The sequence below is a fragment of the Chenopodium album genome, chromosome 12 (assembly GCF_948465745.1).
Source record: "Chenopodium album chromosome 12, dcCheAlbu1.1, whole genome shotgun sequence".
Classification (NCBI taxonomy): Eukaryota; Viridiplantae; Streptophyta; class Magnoliopsida; order Caryophyllales; family Amaranthaceae; genus Chenopodium; species Chenopodium album.
This window is the reverse complement of record NC_137845.1, coordinates 50,765,156-50,781,036: the sequence shown is the minus strand read 5'-3', so window position 1 is coordinate 50,781,036 and position 15,881 is coordinate 50,765,156. Positions and strand designations below refer to the sequence as shown.

The window sequence follows — 15,881 nt, the reverse complement described above, 5'->3', positions numbered from 1 at the left end:
GTTTTTTATTCTTTCACCCACCCCACTATATTTTATTACTTTCTCCAATTCTCCTAAAACTCCATGCATGGAGAAATGGAGCAAGTATTTAAAAACAGAGGGAGTATATTTTAAAAATAATAACGATGAAGTGCAAACCCATGACCCATTGTTAAAAAATACATGCTCGTAGTACACTTAAACCATTCAAATATCAAATATTGCTATTCAAAAAAAAAAAAAAATCTTAAGATTAAATATTAAGATCAAGATAATAAAAATATTTAGATGTATAATATTATAAGTATAATCAGAGATTATATTGTGATTTTACATGCATTATCATAAGAAGGAAGTAGGTAGATTATGGTAATAGGTAAATGAGTATAAAATATTTATATTATTTTATAACATATAAACTTTGATTTAGTTGCTATACTAGTTTAGTTCCCGTGCGATGCACGATTTTAAACAAACATATTATGACATTTGTTTATAATGGGGAGAAAGAAAGTTTTCTACTCCGTTAATTTTTTGTGTACACTGTAGTATATCTATTAACTATTACTAAAACAAAATATTGCTGACATCACCAACCTCTAATCTATTTTACGTGTCATTCTCACATTAAAAAATTTCTGAAAAATTTCTATGAATGTTGTCATCAATTATTAACTTTTTCTTTAATCTACATTATACATTAATTTTCAAACAAAAAATAATAATCACTCTTTTACATAAATAATAATTTTTTTATGCACAATAATAAAATTATTTAAATCGTGCAGCGCACGAGTTTAATCTAGTTATTTATAAAATTAAAAAAAATCACAATGAACACTTTTGAACATTGAAATATTAATATACTTAAAAAAAAAGGGAGTCGATGAGGACAAAGGATAAAACATATGAAAGGTAAACTATATTAGATAATAATAAAAAATAAAAAAAATAGGCAAAAGTAAAAAAATATAAAAATAGAAAATAATGACATTATCAAAGCAAATTGGCGGGAAAAAAATTTATGTCAAAGTGACATGTGTACAATTTGGGAAAGGCATGATGTCAGCAAAGTTTTGTTTTAGTATTAGTTAATAGATTTAGGAGTGAAAAATGAAGTGGGAAAATTTTTAACAATAACTCAACACGTGTCAAAGTATAGTTAGAGTAGAGCTTCGAGTGCCCTCTGTTTTAGTATATGTATAAATAGATAGATTATGCTTATTATTACTATTATTATTACTATTATTATTTTTATTATTATTGATTGATTTATAAATGCGTGTCTAAAATCATATACAGTACAAAACATTGAAGTTTGTTTCTTGTATAAGACTAAAATCATATTCAGTACAAAACATTGTGAGTTGTCTTTGTAGAGTACTTTAGATGTATTAAGTTTGTTTATTGTATAAGATCATTAAGCCTTTTCAATATTAGCTTATTGTATTCAACACCCTTTTTCATGACTTCGGCACGTTGCATACCTTGTTCCAATACTGGAATAGCATTTCCTACTGCAGTTTGAGCCGCAAACGGTGTCCCTCTTTTTGTACCCCTGAATCCACAAGTACTGGAAGAAGACCAAGAAACTACTCGACCCCGTACATCTGTAACAGTCACAATGGTATTATTGAAACTTGCTTGAACATGAATAATTCCCTTTGGTATTTTACTTGCACTTTTACGCGAATTAATACGTCCATTTCTACGTGAACCAATTTTGGGTATAGGTTTTGCCATATTTTTTCATCTCATAAAAATAAGTCAACGATATATGGATATATCCATTTCATGTCAAAACAAATCCTTCCGTTTTTTTATATCTTAAGCCCTCCTCTTAAGCCCTCTCTCAACCAAGCAGGCACGTTAGAGATTTGAATTAGTTAACCTCTCTTTTGCCCCAAACCTCTCCTAATCAAACACCGCAAAATCAATTGGAAGCAACAAATGTAACTATGGCATCTCGTCAGCTAAGAAATTGGTCCACTTTGAAGCTGTCATAAAGGATCTTCAAGCCGCTCTTATTGAGACTCAGGATGGTGCCGTAGAATAATACAAGCAACTAATCTGTCGGTTTTCTTTCTAGTTTGTGGCTTGTAGTTTCTTCGTCTTTGGGGCTTGCTCCTCATATTCATCAAAAAACAATTGTCACTAAAAATTTGTAAAGTGGATACAACGAATAGTGGGAGTATTATATAATATCAAACAAATACAGAATCACAAAGCTTAGCAATCCATGCCTTGCACGGGCAAATGAACATAAATCATTGAAAGAAATAACAAATTATAATATATTAGGTCTCCTACGGCTAAATTTCAAGGAAGCGAGATTTTACATAGAGATGGTGAAACAGGAATATGTGCATAAGTAATCACAAATGTCGAACTAAATTAACAAACAAACCCCACTATCAAACCACTGAAGAAGAGCAGAATTCCAGCGCCAACATTAGATGGAACTTTAACCACAGCAGGCCCCGCTTTGAGAAGTTGATGCATCTCTACCAGCAGCATTTCCTTGTATACCTCCATATCCAACTTTGATGCCATAAGACTACACAGACAAAAAAAAACTTAGTGGCAAACTCTAGTACAATTAATGGTAACTTGGTAAGAGCATACAAACCAAAAGCCAAGGATTTAAACAAATACGAAGTAGTACTCTACACAGGATCCTAAATGATATTGTACTTGATACGAATCCAAAATCACATTAGATTACACCAATGATTATTTTATTCAGCTTCCACATTGGATCTTGGCGTGATGCAAGTACGTATCATATACAGAGACCCCAAAATAAAGATATAAACAATACGAGTAACATGTAACTCTTTTCCTGAAGAGCAAGGGTGTCATGCGTATGTTGGAGTTTGGTGACAATGTACAAGGAAACTAGCATAAGATGCTAAGTATGTGTACCAGCTACTGGTCGATAAAATCACTTGCCCAACAATTGGACTACCAAACATTCAACTTGTGGGACAAAAGGAATGAGGATATTTAGAAGAGAAATCAGATATAAGACATTTACAATAAAAACTAATAGAAACTAGAAACACAACTAACAATTAGGGAGAGAGGCATCGTAAGCAACTTTTATCTAAAAACATGTCAAGAATCCAACTTTATATAAACATATCAATTCTGCTACGATGCAAAGTTGCTACAGCAGGGACGTTAAGTCTTAACTTTCAAAATTGGATTTAGAGAAGAATAAAGAAAAATGCATATATCTCAGGAAATCAATTTAGTTACATGCCAAAATAAGTTTGCAATGTAAGCAATACCGATACTTTGAAAGCTACAACTTATTTGAAAAGCCCAAGAGTCCAAAGGGTTTCAAGTAGGGTTAAACAAAGACCATTGTATTAGGATTTTGGAATGTCAATATAAGTTCCTAAATATGCCTGAAATAAGGCATTTAAGATGACTAAATTCAATATGTCAAAGCAATAGATGCGATGAGGAAGTGACGAAAACATATTGCACCAATTTTATAAATATTATACTATATTCTGGATAAGAAAAGGTACACCATATCAATCAACCAAGAAAGGTACATATCACGAGGAAAGAATAACGAAAGACAAATTATTTTATCCAATTCCTTTATATCACTCCATTAATTCTTAAAAGCCCCAGCAGCCTTTGCCCACGATAACACCAACAAATTTACTTTGTCCCAGAGAAAATCACACAAGACAGCAGCTCCATCAAAAATTAAGCCATTCTGTTCCAATCATATACTCCACACTTTTACAATGCATTAACACCAAATAAATATCACACCACTTTATGGATGACCTCATGACCATTATTAATTATTATTGATAAGAAGCCAAAAATAAAAAAAGAAAAAATGTGAAGGACCCAAAAAAAACAAGAAGTGACATGACATATTCACCAAAGCCCAAATTCTAGGATACATGCATATGGCCCAAAGCAAATTTCCACCCTCCCCCAAAACCCCACCTCCCCTCCTCCTCGTGAGGCTTATAAGTGTACTTGCCCCACTTCACATCATCTTTTGTCTGCCAGTGTTTTTCCTATATGACTTCCTGGTTAAAATATCTTAGCTTGGTAACATAACTTTCCTTTTTTATACCCCACCTGCCTTTTTGACGTGATAAATTAATCAGATATCGTCAGTAATTTGTTCACATGTTTGTCACTTGTAATTTGTATATGTATTTGATCTTCATTTCAAGATCTTTATATTGCTAGCTTGAACCTCCCTACTGATCCTGATACAGTTGCAATCATAGGGACCACACTAGGCCCAACTATGATCCATCATCCATTGAGGTTTTGAGGCATAGACGGTGTGCAGAGGCAGAAGAGCAAAGAAAAGTATGCGGTATATGCTTAGTGTATTATAAATTTTTGGAGTTTGGAATTATTGTGATAGCAGGGTAGATCACAATTTTGCCATTAATTTCTGTATAAGGTATCCTGGTGTTACTATCACCGATCTTGCTTGAAGTACAGTTTACAAGAGATTGATCTTGGATTTGAGGATTAGTAACTCCTATTTTGCTCATTTTTCTTAAAGTTTTTTGTTAAAGATAAGTTTATCAGCCAGCCAATGTTATGAGCATTTATGACAGTGACATGTATTTGAAAGGTGACAACACACTATATGCTAAAATAGATGTATGAGATCACTTAGATTTAACACTTTCAAAATGGAAAATCTAAAAGAACATATGATGGGGGAGGAGAGGCATCAGCTAAAGTGGTCATAAGAATCTTCCAGTGTCTAAGCATAAAATCAAAGATGATCCATACAAGGATACCTACCTCATTAGATACATCAAACACTCCATCCTGAATCTTCTTGTAGATTGTAGCAGCAGTTTTTATGAATGCCTACACATAACCAGGTTTACAAAAAAAAATTAAGTTATAAAGAATTGGGCATTTTTTAAGTGAACTTATCATACTCATTACAACATTCGAGAAAGGCCAGTACCTCCTCGACATTTTGAGCAGTTTTTGCTGAACACTCCATGAATATCAATCCATGTTCCTTGGCAAACTGTTCACCTTCCTCGGTACTTACTGCCCTCCTATGAGCAAGATCACATTTGTTACCAATTAGCATGATTGTCATATTTGCATTAGCATGTTGCCTTGCATCCTCCAGCCAACTTGCAAGGTGATTAAAAGTCTCCCTCCTGCACAAACAATGGCAGATGGTATAACAACCCACTGGAAACTAACCCTGTACCACCAACAAAAATTTCATGCATGGAGCTGATATCTCTTAACTCTACAGAAAACTCAAGCAACTATCCAAAAGCATATAGCATTCACTCTCCAGCACTGAATATAACTTTTTTGTGCCAGTATTCGGAGTGCATGTTCATACTATGAGTTCCTTTTAAACTTTTCTAAATTGTTATTCAAAAACTAGAGATTCTAATCGAGAGCTTAAATGACATTTTAATGGGGGCAAGGGGTTGGGTCCATAATAAGATGATTTGTAGACTGTAATGAAGTCAACCATAATTGCTAATGGTAGAAAGACATGCTGTGAAAACCAGAAAACTGCATTAGGAGAATCTTGGATACGCCGTTACCTGGTGATGTCATACACCAGAAGTGCGCCTGCAGCTCCTCGATAATAGGATCTTGTAATAGACCTAAATGATTCTTGACCAGCCTAAAGCAGAATACAGCCACTGTCAGAACTTATGCAGATAGAATTATCCAACTATTTGAAGAGATTGATACAAACCGTATCCCATATTTGTAACTTAATTGGCTTGTTATCAATTGTAATCATTCTGGCCCCGAATTCAACACCAATGGTCAAGTCATGCACAGGCTGAAACCTCTTGTCTGTAAATTGCAAAAGAAGACATGACTTCCCCACTCCTGTAGAACAAAAGATGATAGTATTAATTTCGACCTAGCCTCTATCACAAGTAAATAAAAAGTAAAACATACAAGTATAGTCTGTAGTCATTGTACAATGGCATATACATGAATCCATGTCTAGTAAACACAAAAATTCATGACATCTTTAAGAGCACAAGTAAGAACAGCACAATATCCTCCAAGGCTTCATTCATTAATAAAAACGTTCCATTCACTAGTCTAATGACTCTAATCTCCCTTCTTTTCAGAAGCCATCTAGCCAAAATCCAAAATAAATTACAACCAAAAGTCTCTCAACTGATTCATTAGACAACAGAATTTGGCTATTCTCATACTCAGAACTCAAGTTATTTTTAGGCTATAGATAACCCAAATACATTATAATATGACGAAGAATAAAGAATTCAGTTAAATTTGTTTGGTTAGTAGGATCCTTAAAGCTACGCCGTAACCTCATGCTGTGTAGCAAACAAAACAAAACACATAAGAAGAAAGGGGCATTAAAACATTCACAAGCTAATTTCTTCCTAAAAATTTATTAATGGGTAGAACAGGTAATTGATGTTCAAAGGCGTGCACTAATGTCTGCATCACTTATCATAAAAGCAACTTTGCCATTCTCCCACCTTTTTCACCCTTATTTTTCTAAATGGGTGTTCAAAGGAACAAAAAAAACCAACAAGGGAGCAAGGTGTCCTCAAAATCTAAGGTACAACCAAAAAAGGCAACAAGGTGTCCTCAAAATCCAAGGTACAACCAAAAAAGGCAACAAGGTGTCCTCAAAATCCAAGGTACAACCAAAAAAGGCAACAAGGTGTCCTCAAAATTCAAGCTACAACCGAACAAGGCATGAGATGGAGACACATGCATTATCAACTTTAGGCGAAAAGCTTTGGAGAAAAATTCATATCTTATTAAAAATTTGCATATTCTCGTGTTTTGAGGAATTACAAATGGGTAGCCAACAACAAAACTAGACTAATAAAAAAGGAACTAAGGAAGCCACTATCTCTTTTATTACCACACACGCTTCTCTTTTAACTATGTAACTAGGATAGTTAGGCTAGAAAGTTACAAGCCCCAATAAATTTGTCAATTAAAAATATCATCACAACCTTCATAGCAAAATGCCTCTCATATAAATATAAAGTATGTATCTATAATTTATATGGTTATAAAAGAATGACACCTGAGGTGTGGACTAAAAGGATGTTTAGCAAGTTAGTCAGCTCCCCTACTCCTGATCATACAGATCATCTGCGATAAATATTCCAATGATGAAGTAGCACTAAATCCCACCAAGAAAGAAAATTAAAAGCCTAATGAATGGTGGACAATCTATATAAGGGTGGAAAAGAATACTAGAACCTTCCTACCTTGCCCAAAATTTCCTAAAAACTTGGAACAATATTTAAGATATGAAAGAAACTTCTATAGGCTAGTGAAATTAACACAAGTCCTTTATTTCATCCAATTCATTCCTCTTGTAGAATCATCATCCTATGCCCTAGCCCCATATTTTTGTAGAAAACACCAGAACCAAGCTTCTAGAAGCTTATAAACACCCACCCAAGTCTCAACTTTAAAAAAAGTATTTCATAACCAAATAAACTAGGAAGCACATAAACTTTTGGGACCTGAGATACCCTTGTTTTCAAAACCTTATAGATCTTGTGCTCACGAAGAACATAATTGGTTAGGACTTGAGGTTTTCCAAACAATTTCCCGAACCGAGCAGTTTTTGTGCTACATAAAAAATAACCCTCTCTAGCATATTAACTACCCCCATAAGAAACTTAAAAGGGATAACATAGAACATGGAATACTACTATTAAACAATAAATTAAAAAGGGTCATATGTCCCCTCAAAAAGTCACAAGTTCTTCGTCTAACTAACTCCTATAAACCTTCTTAATGACCGATTCCCAGGACTACTACTAAGGGATTATCCCTAAAAGAAGACTAAAGTAATTGAGATTTTTCAAGAGATACCATAGTAACCTCCATAAGGAAGCAAATTTATCTTTGACATGGGCTGCTTACTACCGGTGAAATAAAACTTGGACAAATAGATCCTTAAGATATGAGAGCAACTTAAAGGACTGAGAAACATAGAGGACATATTAACTTTGCAATACTTATAAGAGCATACCCAAACTCAAAACATGACTTGAACAAGAAAGAAGAAGAAAGGACCACAAGAAGCCTCAAGCCACCTCTTAGTCAAGCACCGGGAACAGCAATAAGCACTTATTCAGCTCTAACCAAAACCGAACCTAAAATTAATCTCATCCATCACTTTTTTCAAAAATTCCAAATGAACCTATACAAAAGTATTCTCAAAAACTAGTTTATATATACCTAAGCACCCACTCCTTTAAAAATCAATAATAACCTTACTAAAAATTGAGCACGTAGAATTTAAATGCCCTCTAGGGCCTCTACAAATGTAATATGGTAAGAAAAAATGACTATAGACAAATCTTATAAACCACGGTTGTGGGAAAACTCATAAGTGATCCATCATTCTTCGGGGCTAGATAATAAAAGTTAACCTAAGCTCTTGAAATAGTTAAAAGAGAAAACCAATAATCACTTCCACCAAACTTGGAATAAAATCACCATTTACAAATATCCAAACTAACATTCGAATGTTCCTAAACATCATTCAATGAACAACTTTTATATCTTTAGTTTTAGTATTTCATCATAAAATTAAATGTCATCTTAAATGAATTGAATAAATAAGATATTTGTACTCTAATAAAAATCTATTACAAATCATTTATGTTCTGCTTGACTAGGATGTTTACCAAATGAGGAACATTTATAAGGGATCGAAACAGTATGCTTCCAAAAAATTATCAATTGGGATTACAAATTAAGATTTCTTCTTCATTCTTTAATCAAGAAGAGCATAGACAAGGACCAAACGGAATGTTTTTGTTGCATGTGTTCCTTAGTAAAAAGGATCTAATCACACATACCTCTATGGAAGAATTGACAAATTAATGATTGAAGCCATCTAATCATAATGTCATCAATGTCATCATGAAGCAGCATTGCATCCATTCAAACAAAAGATCGAGGGGAAAGAGTATCAACTAATAATTTTCTGTCCATAGGCTAATTTCGTATTCCAGACCAAACTACCCAGTATCCATCCTGTTCCAATGCACCAAACTCCCCCAAACTCCACCACCATCCTTCCCAAACAAACTGTAAAATAATTACTAAACCTATGAAAGTAACTACATTTGATCCTTTCCCTTTAACACAAATAACATCAGATTCCATACACTTCCACACCTCATTCTCACAATCACTAAGATGATCAAAAAAGAACCTAGACTGGTTACTGTCAGAGTGTCAGTCTAGTACGAATGCCAATATAAAGCGTAATTTTCTCCAAGTATGAATATCTTTAGGACAGTTCTCACCTAAAGCCAAATCAATGCATCATTTGATTAACCCAGAAAACCATTAACGCAGCAGTTTTAGTTACATTTTCTCAAAAATTCCGAACTAGGACCGTCCAACCGTGCGTATTCTCAGCATAAACCTCTTAACCAACCTCTCACTGAATAAACGGTCATCAAAATAACCCAAGATCTACCAGAATTAATGTTTAAACCCAAAAAATTATCATCAAATAACCAAATCATGCAGTGATAAACTACTAACAACCTAAACCTGCGCTTAATTTCAATTAATCTTAATTCCATGCAAATAACACAACAATAACCCTAAAAACTTTTCAATTAAAAAATTAAATCATCAACAAAAATTTAGAGAAATTCCTCCAACAATCAACGTGCTAGGGCTTAATCACACAGATAAAATCAATTAAAAGCGAATTAATAATCATGAAAACAAAATTTGCAAAATCATCAAACAGATGAAGAATCAATTACCAGTATCTCCGATGATGATGTATTTGAAAAGGTAAGCGTAGGACATTTTCGCCGATTATACAAGCCCTAATCGTAAAAACGATGCTTAATCAATCGATTGATTGAAGAATTGGGAGAAAAATCGAAAAATATAGGTTGAATTGAAAGATAGAGAGGATTTTAGGGGGAAATAAGGAGGAGAGATAACAATAAGAAGTCAAAAAAAGATGAGAGTTTTCTTCGTTTCTCCTCTTTGTTAAGAAAAGAGGACACCTTGTAAATGCTGGCAGTTTCAAGAGTTTTATACGGAGTTAATCAATTGATTGCGTATCGTTTGTTTGAATTATTAAATCCATATTTTAGACAGTCACGGCAAACTACTTCATCATGTAAAGGGTGATCATGCCGACATCCGGCGGTGTACACGTGGACGTGGCACGTAAAACAGTGTTAATTCGGGTTAATGGTTTGGTTTCGGGTAGAAAACGGGTTGGTTTGAAATAGATGGTTAGGGTGATGGGTGGCAAGTTGGTTTGGATTAATTTTAAAGACAATTAGTATAATGATTCAGTTAGAATATTTTTTGTACGATTTAAAATTAAGTTGGGAATAATCAAGGTGAGTCACATTAGTATGAGTTGAGATAAGCCAGGTTGAAAATGGATTAAAGTGGGTTTGGGGTTCATATCGATCCAGGTTGTAATTAGAGGGATACATATCTAACCCTAGTTAAAGTATATAGGTAAAAATGAAAACAAGACTAGGTGGGTTAAATTAAAGTTTTCATATCGGGTCAATTGTAATAATCAAGTAGGGTTGTAACGAAGGTCGGACATATCTAGTTCTTGTTGATATTGGTCAAGTAATTAGATATAAATATGGTCTAACTAGGTTATATCAGGTTTAACTTGGATTCATATTAGGTTGAGTTTTATAAACTCAATTAGATTGATAAATTAGTCCATCACTAACAATATTGCCTTTTAAATGAATCAAGCTTCAATAGATCTAACCTTCGTCTTTGTTGATTCCGATCCCCATATTCTTTCTTTAATTTAGTAAATGAATTGGTTGGAATTTATTAGAGATAGGTTATTAAAATTTATATTGAGATGGAATTTCAACATCTAAGGGCATGTTTTGATTCACTGAACTGAGCTGAACTTATTGGAGCTGAACTGAACTGAACTGAATAGAGCTGAATTGAATTGTTTATAAGAGAAGGAAATTAAGAACTGAATTGAACTAAACTAAACTAAAGTGATTGGAGTTGAACTGAACTGAAATTAAGTTGAAGAGAACAGACCCCAAGTCATAACATTTTGATGTTTATTTTGTTGAGAATTTGTTGTAAAAAATCTACAAGTTTGACCTTAACTCAAACAATATGGTAAAAATGAAAGGCAAAACAATATTGAATAATCTAAAATGCACAAACGTATTTTTCGCAATAAAAATTCATTTGAGTTGATCAACAACAATTATATTTGCAGACATTGTATTATTCCCTTTAATATTATTATATTCTACACATTATTTCGTTTGCTTACTCTATTCATCTTTTTTCAAACTATTTCAACTGATATCTTGATATGCCCCTCTCTTTATATCGTACGATTTCTTATGACGATTCATATTAGCCGACTCTAAATCATTTTGGGATCTCGTGATAGGAGTCTGAGTTATACAATCAAGAAAGGGAATTGTTAAACACCGGCAACATATTTTTTTTATCATTAACGCCGCCATTTGGTGTATATGGACGGCTATCATGCCCTAACTACTTCACCACCACCTTGCCAACACTTCCCCCTCACCAATGACCTACCAATAATCCTTCTCACCACCATCCTACCACCTCTCCCTTATTGACGACCCCCCCCCCCACGCTACCCCTCACTGCAACCCACCACCTCCAAACATTGACGAGGAGGTGGTCAGTTTTTTTATTTTTATTTTGGGCGTCCTAGGCAACCGGAGGCCAATACAGGTTGTAATGAAAACTAATCAGTGGTTGAGCTGGTACCGAAAATCAGTCTAGTCGGTATCGGTTTAGCCACCGACTAGACCGATTTTGGCCACCAATACAACCTATTTTGGCCGCAGGTTAATTGACTGGGCCACCCAAAAAAAAAAAAAAAAAAAAAAAAACCTCCCCATCCGCGATTAGGTGGTGGGTCGCCAATAAGGGGGTTGCGTGGTGGTCACCGGGCTGTTCAAAATGCGGTCTAAATCGTACCCAAACTGCGAGATTATAGCATTCAATCCTTTTAACAAAACTTTACTTGACCAATCGAACTTTTCCACGAGAAAGTACTAATTATCTCACTAGAGAAAATTGAACTAGCTAGAATTTAGTACAAAGTCAATTATGTATTACACAAAGATGCCTATCGAAGATGATGAAGTTGGATCATGCCCACATTATTCCTTAAGAGTCATGGTCCATAAAAATATGTAATAGAAATCGAATAGACAAGAAAAGAAGGAAATAAGTATTGAGAAGAGAGAGGACGATCAAGTTGTTTGACCTAGTTAACATAATTAAACCTACATCACATCTAAACCTTATTAGATATAAATCTACATTATTTTTTTTTAATTTTTCGAAAAAAAATTTAGATCTTTATATATTCTTTAATTATATAGCCGATTTAATTATTTACAAACAATAATAATAATAACAATAGGGGTTTGCCCCTCCATTGCACCAAAAAAAAAATAAAAAATAATAATAATAACAATAATAATAACTAACAAGGAAAGAGAAGTAATTGCCTCCACAAAGAGATTAATTATTATTGAACCACTGAAATAAGAAAATGTTGTTGTAAACTAGGCCTTTGCTTCTTGTTCCTCTAACTATCAACATCTAATACACATAAATACTAACAATAGTTTTTAAATTTTATATATATATTTTTTTTTCTTCTTTGGCCTCATTGTAAACAATTTTAATATGAACATCTCACATAAACCCCCAAAATAAAAAGGGAAAAATAAAATAAAATTAAAAAAAAAAAAAAAGGGCAGTAAAATAAAAGTTTTCTAACAGCTATTTTCTACTCTGAGAGTATTAGAATTAGATCTTCTTCCTTCCTCCATTAAAGAAGCTCGAGCTAACATAATACCTTGAGGAACCAATGATGCATCAAATGCTGAACAATCAATCCAATCTTTCATGAAATCTTCTTGGCCCCACATATCTGGTATCCATACTTGCCCTGCTACCTCTCTTCTATGCCTCTTCAATCTCTCTCTTGGCCCTGTAACACCCTCATTATTACCATGATCACCCGTTGTATTCTCCTTTTGTTCTTCCTCATGTTTCCCGCCACTTTCGCAGTCGCGGGTATTCGTCGATTTCCCCTCTTCTTCATCACTATTGCCTTCATTCGGCCGCTTTTGTTGCTGCTGCTGTTGTTGTTGTTGTTGTTGTTGTTGCTGCTGCTGTTGTGGTTGTTGTTGTGGTAGTTGATCATCAAGCTCGGGCGAGGCGAGCCCGGGTTTTTCTTGGACTAATGAGGAGGTGGGTATTTGATGAGATTCTTGAATTTGCATTGTGGGTTTTAATTCTTCCATTGATTTCATAAATTTGGGATGCTATGTTTTTATACTAAGGATTCCTGTGTTTTTATGATCAGATTTTTTATTTTGTATGGAATAGAGGAGAAATATGAAAGTGTGAGGGAGAATAAAAGGAATTTTTTTTTTTTTTTTTTGACGGGGAGTCGGGGAGAATAAAAGGAATTGAGAGGAGAGAAAGGAGTAAATATAAGTGGGGGTGTTAGTTTACACGTCATTCCAAAATATTGTTTCTTTTTTGTATGGCAAGTGACATTTTTACGTGTCTTCTTTTAGATTTGTGGGATTCTAATTTGTGTGGTTTAGTTCAAGTTTTACAAAACTAAAAGGGCCCAAAATAAAGGGAAATTTGAAAAATAATTGAAATTAATAAATATAAATATAAATAAGAAAAAGAAAAAAAAAGAGAGGTGTTAAGCAAATGGGGTTGCTTTGCATGGGATTTTTGGAGGGATTGTGAGGTTGATGTTGATTTTAGTATTGAGGGGGGTACGGTTGTTGGTTAAGCTAAGTCAAGTGGGGATTGATTTTTAGAGGCTATTGTTCCAATAGGGTTTTAGGATTTGATTTTGTGAAGGGTACATTTGGAATTTAATGCCATCGTAGAATTAATGTGATTTTGATGACTTTGATTGAATGGAGGAAATATCAAGCACGAACCGACCTATAAATTTTCTCACATTAATACAGATGATGTAACGTTGTTATAAACTCGACTTCGTATGTAAATAATTAACCAGCTCTTTGTGAGGGATACATTGTTTGTGATGTCATCGCAACAAGATCAACACTCAATATAGTTTATATGAGTAAATTATACAATAATATATACATAGTAAATGAGATTTGTACATTCAAATTTGTAACTCAACATATCAAATGAGTAAGAAAGTTGCTTGGAGCAGTGTACATACTTTTAGATACACTTGTGTGTAAAATGAATTTAAGTTGTGTGAATGAAGTTTCATTAATCCCATCGTAGAATTAATGTGATTTGGATGGCTTTGGTTGAATGGAGGATAGATTCAACAAGTTGATTTTGGTTCAAACCGGCCTCTAGCTTTTCTCATTTTAATACATATGATGTAACGTTGCGGTAAAACCAACCTAAATCCTTCATGTACTATAGAAATGTGTTGGGGTTACATTGTTTCTGGTTTCATCACAACAAGATCAATACTCAGTATAGTTTATTAATACTAATATATATATAATAGATGAGATTCATACATTCAAATTTATAACTCAATTTATTAAATTACTAAGAAAATTGCTTTGAGTAGTGTACATACTTTTAGATAAACTTGTGTGTACGTAGAATGAATTTAAGTTATTCGAATGAAGTTTTCATAAATTCCATCATAGAATTAATGTGATTTGGATGGCTTTGGTTGGATGGAGGATATATTTAAGTAGATCTCAATCTAAATCGGCCTATTAATTTTCTCACTTTAATACATATGATGTAACATTGCGAGGAAGTGGAAATGGAGGAATGTTATGCAATTGTAAATACATAACATTGATTAAAATATTTTAAAAACACATGGTAGAGAGAGAAAAGAGGAGAGAGATAGGAAGAGAGAGGTTTATAGGTGGACCCCACCTATTTTTTGGTCGGTTTTTAGGCGTGATGGGGGACCACATGTTGATTGTCCACTGAAAGTTAATATAGTACCATTGAATTCTCAGTGGTACTATTTATGTATAAATTTAGTACAACTGAATGCATATATAATACCATTATGTGCATATATAGTATCACTGTATATTCAATGGTACCATTTGATCATCCAATAATACCAGAATATGCATTCACTTGTGCATATGTATAATTACATGAATACCCCTTGTTATGCATTTCTACATGCCTAACATTCCTCCCTTTAAAATTCCTCGTAATATTGCTGTAATATCGACATAAAATGCGAACAATCAGCTCTTCCATGTACGTGATATATGTTAGGATTACATTGTTTGTGGTGTCATCGTAACAAGATCAGTTCTCGATATAATTTTATAAATAATAATAGACGAGATCCATACATTTAAATTTGTAACTCGGTATGTATATGGTAAATCAAATGAGTAAAAAAATAGCTTTGAGTAGTGTACACACTTTTAGATACACTTATTTGTAAAATTAACTCCATGATTATCAAAATGTATATCATTTACAATATTTATAGAGGTTGCAATAATATGCACGACAAGTCGACATTCTTTATTTAACTTTGTTAGGAAATCTGTCAAAATACAATAATCTGTACATACTCTGATCCGTATAATACATCCTATACCTATATGTAGAATATTCACGTAATATTCTCTATAAAATACGAGATTATAAGATAATAAACACAAGATTAAAAGATATTTGGACAATAGATGTATGCATAATGCATTCATTCTCCAACTTTTGCGCCAGTTGTAAATTTTGTTCGTTCATGTTCTCTGATCTTGATTCAAGTTGTTTTCATTCGCATAGAAATTTCAAAATTATTCCTTAACTGGCTGATGAAGCCCCACGCTCAA

At 33.5% G+C, this 15,881-nt stretch overlaps 1 protein-coding gene across 1 annotated transcript; it reads right to left on the bottom strand.

Moving 5' to 3' along the window:
- Nucleotides 1-2,136: 2,136 nt before the first annotated feature.
- Nucleotides 2,137-10,038, bottom strand: LOC145572540 (ras-related protein RABB1c-like). Its single transcript, XM_081631505.1, has 6 exons — nt 9,783-10,038; nt 5,726-5,865; nt 5,568-5,650; nt 4,958-5,162; nt 4,786-4,854; nt 2,137-2,536 (listed from the first exon to the last, which is right to left on the bottom strand). Exons 1-6 carry the CDS (start codon nt 9,826-9,828, stop codon nt 2,444-2,446), a joined length of 636 nt encoding a protein of 211 aa, XP_081487631.1. The 5' UTR covers nt 9,829-10,038; the 3' UTR covers nt 2,137-2,443.
- Nucleotides 10,039-15,881: the final 5,843 nt, after the last annotated feature.

Bases quoted from the DNA above. Each gene is read 5' to 3' on its own strand.
- LOC145572540 (XM_081631505.1), bottom strand. From the start codon at position 9,828: ATGTCCTACGCTTACCTTTTCAAATACATCATCATCGGAGATACTG. The intron at 5,866-9,782 runs GTAATTGATTCT...TTTGTTCTACAG, and splicing joins CATCATCATCGGAGATACTG to GAGTGGGGAAGTCATGTCTT. The intron at 4,855-4,957 runs GTACTGGCCTTT...GGTTATGTGTAG, and splicing joins CTGCTCAAAATGTCGAGGAG to GCATTCATAAAAACTGCTGC.